Below are 15,015 nucleotides of genomic sequence, written 5' to 3'. Positions count from 1 at the left end.
AATATATGCATTTTTGAAATTGCTTGTGTTTTGAATTCGAGGAAAAGTTAAGGTAACTTTCATTATATTTTAGGTGGCTGAATATACTATACTAGAAGGAAAACTTCAAAAAACCCTAATTGACTTAGAGAAGCGAGAGCAGCAGCTTACCATTGCAGAATCAGAGGTACTGTATTTATCATATCTTTCTTTCACAGAATCCATATATTGAATTCATACCTTTTATTTGCTTTCTTTTATACTTGTATAAAACATATTTCATGGAAATTATGGAGAAAACTGCTATTGAACCAAGTAAAGAATATTTGATACGTTGGTATATAAGGAATAGGTGGAAAACTGTGTGAAATGAAACGAATGACAGTTACCAGCTTTGGCTGACGTCTGCAGTAGCGGAGATTTTTGGTTACCTTTGCAGTTGTGTGGACGGAATGGATAGTTGTGCTACTTGGAGAAAAGAAAATGTAGCATAGGCTCGGGGCCTCAAATCCTGATTTTGTTTTCAGTAAAAAGGGAATATCTCTCTTTCTTGCCCATTAAAGATTAGATCCCAAGAAAGAATAAACTTATGTTAATACTGTGCCTGGTTAGCACTTTTGTTAGCTCTTATTAAATTTTACCCTAAATACTTTCTGAAATTACTATAAGGTCACTTCAAATTATTAGAATTTCTTCCACATGAAATATATATTGCTACTTCCTTACCCAAATGTGTTTCTTAAAATTTTCTCAGCATATCAGCTTAACCTTATCTTTACACATTTTCTGGGATTTCTAAGTTGATTTAGGTATTTAAACTTAAATATAATGTGTTTTTGTTCCTAATACTAATGCTGTGTTATCTTCTAGGCGATTAGGTAGAAAAGAAGAAACTTGGAGACATTTACTTATATAATAAAATGGGTTTTATTCAGATAGGAATTTAAAGCAATTAGGGCCTTTTCAATTGAATTTATGTATTATATGTAGATTTTTGGTTATACTTTGTATTTTAGAATTAAACAATAATTTATAAATTAATGAAATTAAATGAAATCTTATAATTTAAATACTGACTAATAACTGAAAATCATATGAAAATCAATTTGTAACATATTCTGGACATTTGACCATGTATAAGGATAATGAAATGTTGAACAATAGTATAATTCAACTTCTTAAAAACATATCTTTTTAAGCTTCAAAGAGAAAGGAAGGAGCTGAAATCAGAACGTGAACGGAACCTGCAGGAACTCCAAGATTCCATCCGTAGGGCCAAAGAGGATTGTGTTCACCAAGTAGAGCTAGAAAGGTTAAAGATCAGGCAACTGGAAGAGGATAAACACCGACTTCAGCAGCAGGTTGGATTAGAAATGGTTCACTGAAGAATTCTAAAAATTCTCAGTAATTTGGACTATTAATCATATTTAGTGCACTGAGACTCAAATATGAGTTGCATCTTCTTTCCTGAGTCAAAGCTAAAGACTATATTGGAATAATTTGACTTCCTTTATAACTATTTGCATGAGATTGTACTATGTTTTAACTCTCTACTTAAAATCTTTTTCTGATAAATCTCTTTGACAGAGTCTTCGTATATCACTAGACCAAGTTCAGCTAAGAACCAAATTGCATGAGAGAATTGTCTATGTGCCTTCCCATTTTCTTTGTCCTTGTTTTTATATATTCTCTTCTCTCAACTTCTCTAACACCACTCTTCTTGTTTTTCTATAGTTTTCCGACATCTTTCAGGCCCTTTGCAGGCTTCTTTTCTTTTCTTTTCTTTTTTTTTTTTGAAGCCACACCCTCATATGGAAGTTCCCAGGCTAGGGGTCGAATCGGAGCTGCAACTGCCATCCTACACCATAGCTTGTGGCAACGCCGGATCCTTAACCGACTAAGCGAGGTCAGGGATCGAACCCACATCCTCATGGATACTGGTCAGGTGTATTACCACTGAGCCACTGATTACCAAATAAGTCAGGAACTCCAGGCTTATTTTCTTTCAGCGAGCTATTAGACTTCCTCGAAGCTCAGGACTGAACTTTCTGCTCAACAATCTCACCCATGCCCATGGCTTCAGAGACAGTCTATACCTCTGAGACTTGCACATTTGTACCCTAAACCTTTCCTTTGCACTATAGACCTTTTATTTCTTTGCCTTTTGGACATGTCTGTCTGGGTGTCTTAAAGGCATTTAAAATCCAGCATGATCCTCCTATCCTTACTTGACCTTGTTCTGAGTATTCTTTACTGCAATAATGGACCCCTGTAACCTGTTCTTCCTATTGCAGCCTGAGTGATATTTTTGAAATTTGGGAATTAAAACAGCCTCCTCTAAAACAATTCAGGATCATCTTAATGCTCTTTGGATAAAGATCAGAATTATTACCTTGCCCTCCAAGCCTCTGCAGAGTTTGGATTCAGCCTCCCTCTCTCCCACCTCATCTCCCATTCTTTCAGCTCTGCGGTATCCTCTCTAGCCACATTGCTCTTGAGGTCCTCAGGCATACCATGCATGCTTTACCCGTAGGATCTTGGTGTGTGCTGCTTTTTCTGGGCCTAGGAAGCTGTACTAACCCTTCAGTTTCCAGCGAGGCATCACTTTCCCAAAGAAATCTTCCCTGACCCCTGCTGTCCAAGTCAAGGTCAAGTTTTTGTTCCATGTTTTCTTGGGATATTATTTTCCTGTTCTATTTCTTTATGATATGTTACAGTGGTTTGTTTTTATTTTCATTAGTGTGATAATTTGATTGATGTCAGATTGTTAGCTCCATAAAACTGTTTTGGTTTCTATCTGTATGCCTCGATCCCAGCCAGTCTTCAGCACATGATAGGGGCTTAATAAATTTTTGCTGCAAAGAAGAAGGCTCAAGCTGTTAAAAATGAAGCTTATCTTTCTTGAAAAATTTCAGTGTAGATTAGATATGTATGACAAATGCATCTGAAGTCTTTAGTAAATTCTGGCATGAAAAATAGTATCCAGAACAATTGAGGTCAGTTAAGATCCTATTATTTAAGTGGTTGTAAATGTAAATTTGATTGTTATTATGGAAGTCTCATTTCAAGTATGAAAAATAGGGAGTTTCCGTTGTGGCTCAGTAGTAACGAACCCAACTATTATCCATGAGTATGTGGGTTCAACTCCTGGCCTCACTCGGTGGGTTAAGGAATCCAGCATTGCTGTGAATTGTGGTGTAGTTCACAGATGCAGCTCAGATCCTCTGTTGCTGTAGATGGCTGCTACAGCTCCAATTCAACGCCTAGCCTGGGAACTTCATATGCTGCAAGTGCAGCCCTAACCCCCCAAAAAAAGGAAGAAAGAAAGAAAAAATTGTAAAAGTGGGCAGTCGTGATGAGATTCAGCTGTAATGCCTCTCTTCTGCTACTGATCAGGAATATTCAGCCATCTAGAACAAAGGCTTCTAACATGTATTAGAATCACCAGGGAACTCTTGGAAAAAACCCATATCTCTTTCCTGTCCCAGACTGGTATAATTAGCTTACATGTTTGTGGGAAGAACCTGCATGGTAAGAAGTGGTATTTTGGAAAAATTCCCCGGGGCACTCCTAAAATATAAGCTAGGACCTGGGGAAAAAACAGCGTGGGCAGCCTAAGTTTCTGGGATACTCAAATTGTTAAGTCAGTGACTGTAAATAGGAGTTGTGGTTCAGTGGTAACAAACCTGACTAGCAACCATGAGGATGTGGGTTCGATCCCTGGCCTCAATCAGTGGGTTAAGGATCCTGCGTTGCTGTGAACTGTGGTGTGGGTCGAAGACGTGGCTCGGATCTGGCATTGCTGTGGCTTTGGTGAAGGCCAGCAGGTACAACTCCAGTGTGACCCCTAGCCTGAGAACTTCGATATGCCACAAGTATGGTCCTAAAAAGAAAAAAAAAAAAAGACTGTTAATATTTCCCATTTTATATATAAGAAAACCTTTTAGGCCCTTATTCTGAGCCAGGTTACATGTACTATACATACAGTTCTAACTCTACAGGTAGAAGGAGCAGATAGATACTCTGTCAGTGCAAGGTGATGAAGATAAAGTACCTATATTCAAATATGTAAAAGCAGTTATCAGAACTGAAAAAAAATGAGTGTAGTTTATGGACCACTTAGCAAAGGAAAAGAGTCCAGTATGCCTAGTAGCTTGATTAATAATATGTAGTAGTAGATTGATAATGTCCCTAAATGGTAAAAAAAATAATTAAATAAAAATAATTGTTGTTTATTAGCTTTTGTTTCAAACAAAAATGTGAGAGAGATTCTTTAGACAGTTTTCTTTTCAACTTTAAAAATAAAAGTTTGCAGGTAAACTTCAGTTTTTTGGTCTGTGTATGGAATACTCATGACCTAATAAAGATGCTGGATAAATCCTAATTAGAATTATTGGTGATTTAAATTCCTTTTTTTGCCACCAATTTTCTCAGTATTTCACATTTAGTTAAGTCTTAGTCTTAAACAGATAATTGGTTTATCTAATGATGAATAGTCATATTGAGGTATGTTTTTGGAAAACATCTTTAACAGTGCTTATTTATATTTGATTAAAAAAATCCCAGATATATTCTCTCGCTCCCCCCCCTTTTTTTTTATAGTTTTGAAACTGTACTAAGAGAAATTATAGTATTTAAATCAAAGCAGCCTCTCCCCCTTTTTTTTCTTTTAATTTAAGAAAGTTTGCTTGCTTTCATTGGAGCATTATTCTAGGGGACAAAAAGATCTGATTTCTTTTCCTGTATCTGCTACTGGGCAGCTCACTGGCTCTTTGGCACTGCCTTAGTAATTTAGCTCTTTGATCCTCATTTTTTTTTTTTTAGTTGTAAATATGAAGGGATTATGGCAAATAATCTTTAAATTACCTTATAATAGCATTAGAATTATGAAATTTATAGAGTCAAATTATTGTAATAAATACTGGTTGAAATTACACTTATTTTCATTGATAATCAGGTATATCTAGGAGTTCCTGCTGTGTTGCAGTGTGTTAAGAATCTGGCATTGCCACTGCTGTGGCACAGGTCACAGCTATGGCTCAGATTCACTCCCTGGCCCAGGAACTTCCATATGCCAGGGATGCAGCCAAAAAAAAAAAAAAAAAAAAATCAGATATATCTATAATCCTCAATCTTACATGTGCTATTTTAAGGAGTTATTTTCAGTATTTTTATAAAATGATTTTCTTTGGCCATCTGAAATTTAAAATATCAAATACTCATAAGATGTTTCATACTCCTAAAAAGTTTTTGTTTATTGCTAATCAGCTGATTTACTAAATTTTTAAGATTACTAGATATCTTATTCATTGTATTTTATGTATTTTCTAAATTTTCTAAATATGAACATGCCTTAGAATAAGAAAAAATGACACTGTTGAATTGGGTAATATTAAACTTTGCATACTACTCTTTTAATATGGCTGTAATTTTTTTTTCTACAGCTTAATGATGCTGAAAATAAGTATAAGATTTTGGAAAAGGAGTTTCATCAGTTCAAGGATCAGCAAAGCAACAAACCAGAAATTCGACTCCAATCTGAAATAAATCTTCTCACTTTGGAAAAGGTACCCATGTCAATTTATGGCAACTTAATTAGCCCTAATGATGATCACTTTATAAAATCAGTGATACTTGCATGTACAATGTAATAACATTTAACTGTAGTACTCTGATATCAAATAAGAACACAGCAGGAGTTCCTGTTGTGGCTCCGTGGTAACGAATCTGATGAGTATCCATGAGGACATAGGTTCAATCGCTGCCCTTGCACAGTGGGTTAAGGATCTGATGTTGCTTTGAGCTATGGTGTAGGTCATAGACATGGTTCAGATCCTCCATTGCTGTGGCTGTGGTATAGGCCAGCACTTGCAGCTGTGATGTGACCCCTAGCCTGGGAACTTCCATATGCCACAGGTATGGCCCTAAAACATAAAAAAAACATATCAGAGAATTTGAGGCATGTGATACTGTAAGTACTTGAATTTCTTGTATTTGTCAGTTATAGCCTCTGCTGGAGTCCTTGGCTGGGAACCTGAGTAAGATTCAGGTGTTTATAAAGGAATTCACAAAACTGTCAGGAAAGCTAAAGAACTAGTTTCAAAATACTGGCAGGAACTGAGGAAAGCAAGTCATGGGCTCATCCTGTCAGCCAACAGTCTACTCTGGATGCTCCGGTTGTTGCCATGACTGCCGTGTTGCTGGCTTATGTATTCCCTGATTCTAGTGTCATGAATTCAGTTTTGCAGTGGCCTCTGAATGTTACTACCCTCTAGAGTGAGTGTCCCTGATAGGAGTATGCATTTAAATCTAAGGCCTTCACTCCACTCTCAGTTTGAAAGAAGGGATAGCCATCCTATTTTGATTTCTGTGGTTGGTAGCCAGGTCTTGATTCCCATTTATATTGGGATTTCCCACAAACAAAAAGGATGTTTGACTTTTAGGCTTTAAAAAAATCTATAATGGGCAATAGACAATCTAAATTTGATAGTATGAACTCTTGCATTTTATAGTTTGATAATTTTTAGGCATTTATTAAAAAGATAGAGCATACACAGGCAAAAAAAAGCAGTTAAGAAACAGGAAAATAACCCTTAGAAGTTTAAGGGTTTAATTGGCGTGTTAGCCATTGCCTGTATGTTCCCACTCAACTCTGTATGGAAGGTTTCTTTGCCTTTTGTCTTCTGTGGATTCAGCCACTAGGGGACACCAGCAGAAGACTGGTAGAGAGGCATTGGGAAGATACCAGGGTAGTTCTTTCTTCTATCTTTTGACCTCATTACTTCCCTTATTTTCTCTGGAAGTAGTTACATCTTTTTATGGATCCATCTCCCACCAGATCATCCTTCTCTCCAGCTTTCGTAGGCAGTCCCTACTATGGTTCTAGCCTACTGGACATCCCCAGTTTTGGGGTTCCTTATATTAATGGGTACTTTCTGGTACCCATTTGTAGTCCCTCCTCCCCAGGAGAGGTGGGGGCTTCTTGCTGCTTATGATCACTAGGTTGCCTCACTGTATCCTCTTTGGCATTTCTGTTCTTCCATTATCTGTATAACCAGTTTCCTGTATTAAATCACTTCTGATTTTTAGTTTCCTGGCAGGATGCTGATTGATACACTTGGGTTTTCATTATCCAGAAACCTGTTTTATATATATACTATTTATGATACCATGTTAAATACCATTAGGAATGATTCAAAAATGTTCAGGATATTGTAAAGTAAATAACAAGTTACAAAAAGAGACAAGGGACTTAGATGAAATCTGCTATTGTTTTACCTTTTGCTATGATTATCTAACTTTCTCTTGCTAAATTCCATGAGTGCAAACGGAAAACAATTACTTTTACTGAAATCAATACCTTAAGTATTACGAAGAAATGAGATTGCACATGGAACCTAAAGAATAAGTGAAACTTTGACTAGGTGAATACATGGATGAGGTTATTCCTAAAAGAGATGTTGAACAGGAATGTAGAGATGAAAAAGTCCCTTGCATATTTGGGTAACTGCTTGACTAGAACCTAGAGTTTGGCCATTATACTAGTATAGTTGACTGTTGTATGTATGGTTGTATCATGGTTGACAATGTGAGTTTGAGCTATGAGGGTTCACTTTTATGCAGATTTTTTTCAGTAAATACAACTAGAGTACCACATGATTCATGGTAGGTTGAATCTTTAAATATAGAACCAAGTATATGGAGGGCCAAATGTGAAGTTAGGTGCAGATTTTCGACAGTATGTAGCACGAGTTTTCCTACACTGAACAAATGTCAGCTATAGTAAATACAGGCCTGATGAAAGAATGCTGGAAGTAACGGTAATTTTCAGCCATGTCGAGAATTTCTTATTTCATTTGATTTTAAAAAGTCAGATTACTCTCAAGTTTATAAGACTGGCTTAATGGATTTTAATAAAAATGGAGATTTTTTGGGGGGTGGGAGCCTACTCAAGGCATGAGAAAGTTCCAGGGCCAAGGAACAAACCCTTAGCACAGCAGTGACCAGACCCACAGCTCTGCCATCAGGGACCTCTGAAACAGCGAATTTTGATGAACTTTTTGGGGCGATACAAGTTGTAGGGAATTCTCATCTTAGACAAATTCCATTTGAGATGCTAATGGGATAATCTAAATGAAGGAGTTCACCAAGTAGTTAAAAATGAGAAAATCCAGTAGGAAGAGAAAGGGGCTAAGACATAGATTTGATGGTCATTTGAATAAAGTAACAGTTCTAGAAATAGATGCAGTTGCTTAAAGGGTGTTAAGAAGAACAGCCAGTAGTAAAGCTTGGGGGAAGGTTCAGCTTTTAGAGCAAGCAAGAGCTGGGGAAGGAAGCTAGAGAGATTTAGAGAAGTAATAAAGACAGTCTAGTGGTATGCCCAAAAGAAAAGGAGGAGTTTCAAGGACGAGGAAGTAAAAGTAATCGCTTATGATGGGAAAGTCAAGAGTGGTTGAGGAAACACCATGAGTTTGGCAGTTAAGATGTCACTTGAGTTTTAAGAAGCCAAATTGCAAAAGGTTATAAAAAGTTTGGCTTTGAAAAGAAAACAAGAAGAAACATAGCCCAGGGGCCTAATGCTCTTGAGAAAAGCTCATTTAGAGGTAGGAAAATCAGAGAATATTTTTAGATTGCGAGAAATTAACTGCAAGGAGAAACTGAAGGTTTAAGAGAGGAGGGGATGGTAGGAGCATAGATTTAAAACTTAGTCCTTGATAGCACTATTAAAGAGGCAGAAAGGGTGAGTATATAGAAAATTCGGAGACAAGAGTAAGAGTGTAGTTAACAAAAAAGGAGTTGAAAAGGGTATTAAATGGTTTCTTCTGTTTCTGAATTCTTTAAATGTTTCTGCAGCTTGTCAGATGCCATGCTATTTTTGGTTCCTTTTCTTACCACCGTATCTATTTAATTGCAAAGTCTTGTTGATTCTGCTTCTTTCATATCTCAACAATCTCTTCATTCTCCATGTTTGGCTTTCTCCTCATTTCTCTACCAGTGACCTCAAATCCAGCTGGATTATTTCCCATTCCTTTTGATTAAGCCAAGTATAAAAGTATTTTGATTTTTATAAATATGAATTTTATGGCTTACTAGAGATACTTGAAGCATTCAGACAATATCATCAATTCTCACAAACTCTTAAGTAGCTGTCAAAAGTATATCCATTTTACTTTTGGGAAATTCAGAGCCAAATATCTCAAAATTGCAGCAGAAGCATAATCATATTCATCTTTTCTGAATATAAACGAGGTAATATCCATCATAGACATAAATTGTGATTTTAAAAATTCCTTTTTCCAACTACTCTTCTAACAAAAAGGATAAAAAAATCCAAACATGTTTTTACATACTGTAAAAACAGTACCATGAACTTGAGAGGAAAAAAAAGAAAAGCCTAAGTGAACTCCCTCTATATCAGATCTAATGAATTCATTCAGTATGTTTAAGTGCCTAGTAAAACAAGGCTTCTCAGCATTTCTGAAAATTCTTTGTTGTAAGTTTTTTTGGAGCCAGAAGAGGGCAGAATCTTATTTCTTAAGTAACAGAGGCATGCAAGCACAGAAAGAAAGACGTAAGTGAAAAAGTACCTGATTTAGTCTGTAACTTCTGTTTATGTCTGATTGAGAGCTTTTTTCTTTTCTGATTATTCGTTTTCTTCAGTGTAACACACATTCCCATTTTTCACTGAAATGGCCAGAAAATAAGTTAGCTTGCCATTCTTGATTCCTGAGGTGAGTAATAGTTTATGATTTGCTTTTAGCTCAGAAATGGCTTTTTAAAAATAATTGGGAAAACATTCTAATTTAGTTGAGTATACAGAGGGTTTAGACAGAAGCTAAAATGTGTCTATTTAAGAACATTTGGGGGGTATTTACTGTGTGCTCACCCGTCTTAGGGCAAAGAGGAAAAGGAAAGTACATTCTCCTTTTGGGACCTCACTTTTAAAGAGTTTGTAATATAAGGGAGCTGACTCAGAACTGCAAATGACTGTATGATCAGATACCAGGGAGTGTAATAAGAACTCTCTGCACTTCAGAAAGGAGGTAGCATTTGGTGTTCAGAATATAGTAGTTTTATGGCAGCTCCACATAAAAGTAGAATTTTAGCTGTTTTAAGTACATAGTGAAGAAAAGAAAGACTTGACAGGCTCAGGAAGTAACTTGCTCAAGGAGGTGGATGTAGGGGACACAAACCTCGTAGTTGGAGGAGAGGGTTTCCTGTTGAGGAATACTTAGGTTGAGCAAGTAGGATGGAGATTCGGTTTTGGAGCTCCTTAAAACCTAGGCAGAGGAGTTCAGGCTCTATCGAAGGCAAGTTTTAGTAGAGAGTAAATAGATGTAATAGTGGCTTGCAGGATTTGTAGATAGAATACATTTGAGGCTGAGGAGACAAGCAAAGGCGAGATGAGCCAGAGCTCATAGAAAGTGGTGGTAAGAATGTCAGAGAATAATACTGGAAAATATTTCAAGGGAGAAATCTCTAGTTCCTTGTGACAGACTGGAACTGGGGATAGGAGGTTGGACGCAAAGATAATTCCATACCTCCAGGAGAGAATTGGGATTATGGGTTTAGCAAGGATAGAAACAGGGACAATGAGAACCAGTGAAGGTCCGTGTTTTTGGTCTTCACCAGCTTCTGAACTGACTTGGGTCCTGAGCTAAGTTTTAATTTAAGAGTCTGTAACTTGCCTTTTAAGTGCAAACAAGACTTGTCTACCCACAAAAAGGGCTCTCAACTTGGGGTCTTTGAATGCCCTGAAACTATGTCAAAACTTGTATATATTTTTCTGGGAACTGGGTCCATATCTTTTTTGAGAATCACAGAGGCATCAATACCCTTTTAAAGTTAGGAATCACTGATTTGGTAGTTGGGTTGAGTAAGAAAAATGTTATGTGTGGCTTGAATTTGTTAGCTACAAAGTTTTTTTGGTTTTTTTGTCTGTGAGTGTGACTTACTGTGCTAATGAATAACTATGCAAATGTGAATTATTTTGATAATCATGGCAAAACTTTTTCTGATGGAGTCAGTTCAGTGGATATAAATGATTTCTCTAGGTTCATCTCTGTCCTAACCCTCATCCTGGGGCTTGTCCAGGATACTAGACCTTCTCTAAGACCCAGGCACATCATCACTTTTATTATTGAATACTACCCTTTTATCTTTTAGTTATAAACAGATTTTTTGCTTTTCCTCTGACATATGTCCTATTGTTAAATTACCAAGTAATATGTATAAATCTTTGGGGCCTAAGTGGAAGAGATCATCTTTGATAATCTTAGCATATTATTCAACTTAAGACATATGAGCCTAGTTGTGAAATGTCAACACGTTTAAATCCAAGCACTAGGGATTTGTAAAGCAGAAAAGACCTTGACTCCATGAAGTCATATATTACTGCAGAGAATGTTCTGCTCTTTTGTGAAGGGATTTTGGCAATCTGCTTTTCCTTTCATTTCCTTCTGAGTTTTCTGAAGTTTAAATTTTTGGATAGTGTCTTCAGATTCATTTTTCTGCAAAACATTAAGAGTTGTGTATATGGGAAAAACTAAACTTGGTATGAAAATATTAGACCAGTTTAGATTAACAGTGTTTAACTGTAATTCAGGCATATTATTACCTTATCTCTTAAATAGTAAAACTGTCTGTTGGCTACATGAATCTGTTTGGTGCTTGGTTTGAAACATTGAGAGAGTACATTCCAAAACATAGCCAAGTTGGCTTCAGTTCATGCACAACAGATTGCCTGCTGCAAGTATAAATAATCTTTTTTTTAAAATTGAATCTCTTTTGTGTCTTTTTATATATATATATATGAAGAAAAATAGAAAATAAAAGTTAGCTGAGTATTATTAGCATTATTTTTCTGACTCTTGGGTTTATTTTAACATTCTTAAAATATTTTTGACTTTGTACTCCACTTTCTTAGTAAACTGCTTTCTGATAAAACATTTTACTGTTTTTAGCATTCTTTGATTTTTGCCAAAACAGAGTTATAAAAGTATCTCTACTAGTTCTCTTCAGTGTAAGACAAAATTCCACATAATGATAGGCCTCCAAAAGGAATAATTTGGTTTCTAAGATTGAGAGTGTCAGCTAAATTGGAATGCTAACAGAACTGCTTTTTGTAAAAAAAAAAAAAAAGTGTATTTTCACTCTATGATCTTTCTGTAATATATATGTTTTAAATACATTTATAGTAACTGTCTGGAGGTTAAGACTGATTTAGTTCCTTTTAGTATAGGCTGTTAGGCAGTAAAAATACGACTATATTTTAAACAAGAAAATGTTCACGTGCCATAATATTTACAGTAAATTATATAACAGTTTTAGATGATGTCGTATGTTACACTACATAAACTCTTTTCTTAAGCCAGACTCTTTGTATATATTATCTTTCAGTGATTGTACACAGTGGTATAGTGTTTCACTTGATATGATTTTAATCACTGTTAGGTTGAACTTGAAAGAAAGTTGGAATCTGCGACTAAGTCTAAATTACATTACAAGCAGCAGTGGGGACGAGCTTTGAAAGAACTTGCCAGACTTAAGCAGGTATGTAGTTTATAGCTGATGATGGATTATTCAGTCTTTTCTCCCTGTTTCTTTACAACTGTGAATATTTGGTGATGTCTGCATTTGAATCTTCACTGCTATATTTGATGTTTAGAGCCTTTTTTTTTTTTAAAGTGTCATGTGTAAGAGCCTCCCACTCAAACTTTTAGGTCCTTTTTTTTTTTTTTTTTTTTAATCGGGAATGATTTCTTTTACTTTGAATTATAAAACTACCGTCCTTTTTCTTCTTAGTATTAATTTCCTTCCAATGGGAGTGCCTTTGGGGGGAGAAATTTAAGACCATATTTTAAATATTATTCCTAGGAAGACACAGTAAATTTATTCATTAAGAAAAGGAATCACAGGGTATTTCTGCATAATTTTACAAGAATTTAAAAGAGATAGTAGTTTCTAGTTTCCTGCATTCTTCGTACATTAATTTTTTTTCCTTCCTGCTACTAGAGAACAAATGCTCTTAGCTTCATGAGACATTAGTCTTAATTTAGGGTATAATTTCTTCATATGATTAAGATCAAATGATATATGAGCAAAATCTTTATTTTGAATTTCATCTATTTGACATCTGCAACTTTTAAGAATCATTAATGGCTAGTTTAGTAGTCTAAGTCTGCTTTTCTTAAATGTGTCCATTGTATTTTGAATAACATTTGGCACAAAAGGTCTTTCAGATATATTAAAAAAATTATCTCCAAAACCATCAAACGCTATTAAACATCTTAGTGATACTGTACTAAATGCTTATCACCTTGATAGCAGAGTATGTACTAGAGTACGCAGGAAAAAAATAGTACAGTTTACTACCTCAGTGTAACTTGTCGATGAATTGAGATTGTAAGCATAGGTATAAAATAATGTTACACACTGCGTGTTTTATAAAGACAAAGGATAGATGAGTGAATAATCATGTGTAGTACCGAGGGTCTCCTTTTCAAGGCACTGCCCTGGATTTATAGATAAAAGTAAAACGTAAGTCTGTCCCTCAGGAAGCTTGGAGTTTATAACAGAGAAGAAAACTGTAAATACACCATTTACTGCCTAATAGTAAGAGCCCTAAAAAGAACTGTAGTGAGTACTCAGGAGGGAAAAGTACATCTCTTAATGGAACTTAGGAAAGGTGTCATGGCAGATGAGTTATTTGAGATGGACCTCAGGAGAACTGTCTGTGATTTACGAAAGTTGTGGGGGAAATGTCATAAATACAGTGATTATAGCAAAGAAGCATGAAGTCAGAAAGCATAGACTCTTCCTGGAGAACAGAGGAGGTCTTATTTTAGAGTCATTTCAGCAAATAAGGACTAAAACTTGAGTGGAAGCAGTGGGAGTGTGACAAGGAGATTCTTTTGAAAGACGATTTTGGTAGATTCTATACAGTACACTATACCTGATCAGAATGCACAGTGGAAGGTCAAATATGTTACCAAGTGTGCAAACCTTAAGTGTCTGGAATGTTTCAGTGTCAAAATACAGTTATTAAGAAAAGCTGATTGGGGCATGGGAAGGAGATAGAACTTGCAAATTTGAACATTTTAATTATTACAGAGAGAAATTCAGCAAGCAGTTAGAAATATGAACTGCTCTTGGGAGGATGATTGGGCTTAATAACAGATGAAGGAATCCTCTGCAGAGATGATAATTGAAGCTGTTGCAGAGATAACTTGGAATTCTTAGGTTTAAGAAGAGGAAAGAAAGCTGATAAAGGAAACAGCAGCTAGAGAGAAAAAGGATGATAATTAGAATGGTGCTGATAGAGCAGTTAGCATTAATTGAAGGCTTACTAAAGGCCACGTATTGTGCTGAGCCTTTCATATCTTTTCATTTAAGTCTAGCAAGGATCCCTAAATAGCAGGTAGTATCATTTCAATTAATGAAAGAAACTGAGACTTAAAGAAAGTAAGTAGGTTGCACACAATCACACAAGTACTGAGTGATAGACAGAGTGATTGACCAGATTTCAGGCTCAGGCCCTTTCCCCTTTATAATGTTATGGTTTAATTCCATAGATGCCAAATAATTAAAGACTTTCAAAAAGAACAAAGTGAGCCATGGAAGATATGATTTGGCCTATCGTAGCAAGAGAAATGTTATCATTGACTGTTAGATAGACTGGCTTTAGTAATGAGAATTCAAGTTACTTTGAAAGAGAAAAAAAGTTAAAGTCATTATGCCAAGATATTTAGCTTACTTATAGTACCATAGCAGGGAGTCCCTGGGGAATTGGGAGCAAGAAAAAGATGTGATGAGAATGATTGTTAAAAATAACAGGATACAGAGTTCCCATCATGGCTCAGTATTAAACAAATCTAACTAGCATCCATGAGGATGCAGGTTTGATCCCTGGCCTTGCTCAGTGGGTTATGGATCCTGCATTGCTATGTGCTATGGTGTAGGTTGCAGACATGGCTCAAATCCTGCGTTGCTGTGGTTGTGGCCTAGGCCGGAACCCTTAGCCTGGGAACCTCCATA

At 36.0% G+C, this 15,015-nt stretch overlaps 1 protein-coding gene across 6 annotated transcripts in view; it reads left to right on the top strand.

The window, feature by feature from the left end:
- The window catches only part of CEP120 (centrosomal protein 120), an 89,686-nt gene that overhangs the window by 56,748 nt on the left and 17,923 nt on the right, over positions 1 to 15,015 (top strand). For all 6 annotated transcript variants that reach the window (XM_005661594.4, XM_003123877.5, XM_013995057.3 and 3 more), the window contains 4 exons: positions 74 to 166; positions 1,179 to 1,340; positions 5,424 to 5,546; positions 12,433 to 12,531. In XM_005661594.4, the coding sequence (XP_005661651.1) occupies positions 74 to 166; positions 1,179 to 1,340; positions 5,424 to 5,546; positions 12,433 to 12,531 (477 nt within the window). The remainder of the gene's footprint in view (positions 1 to 73; positions 167 to 1,178; positions 1,341 to 5,423; positions 5,547 to 12,432; positions 12,532 to 15,015) is intronic.

The sequence above is a fragment of the Sus scrofa genome, chromosome 2, assembly GCF_054392235.1.
Source record: "Sus scrofa isolate SSC_HxYL_T2T_F1_AM1 chromosome 2, Sscrofa_HxYL_maternal_Yorkshire_Landrace_v2.0, whole genome shotgun sequence".
NCBI lineage: Eukaryota > Metazoa > Chordata > Mammalia > Artiodactyla > Suidae > Sus > Sus scrofa.
This window is presented reverse-complemented; position numbering and strand designations above follow the sequence as displayed.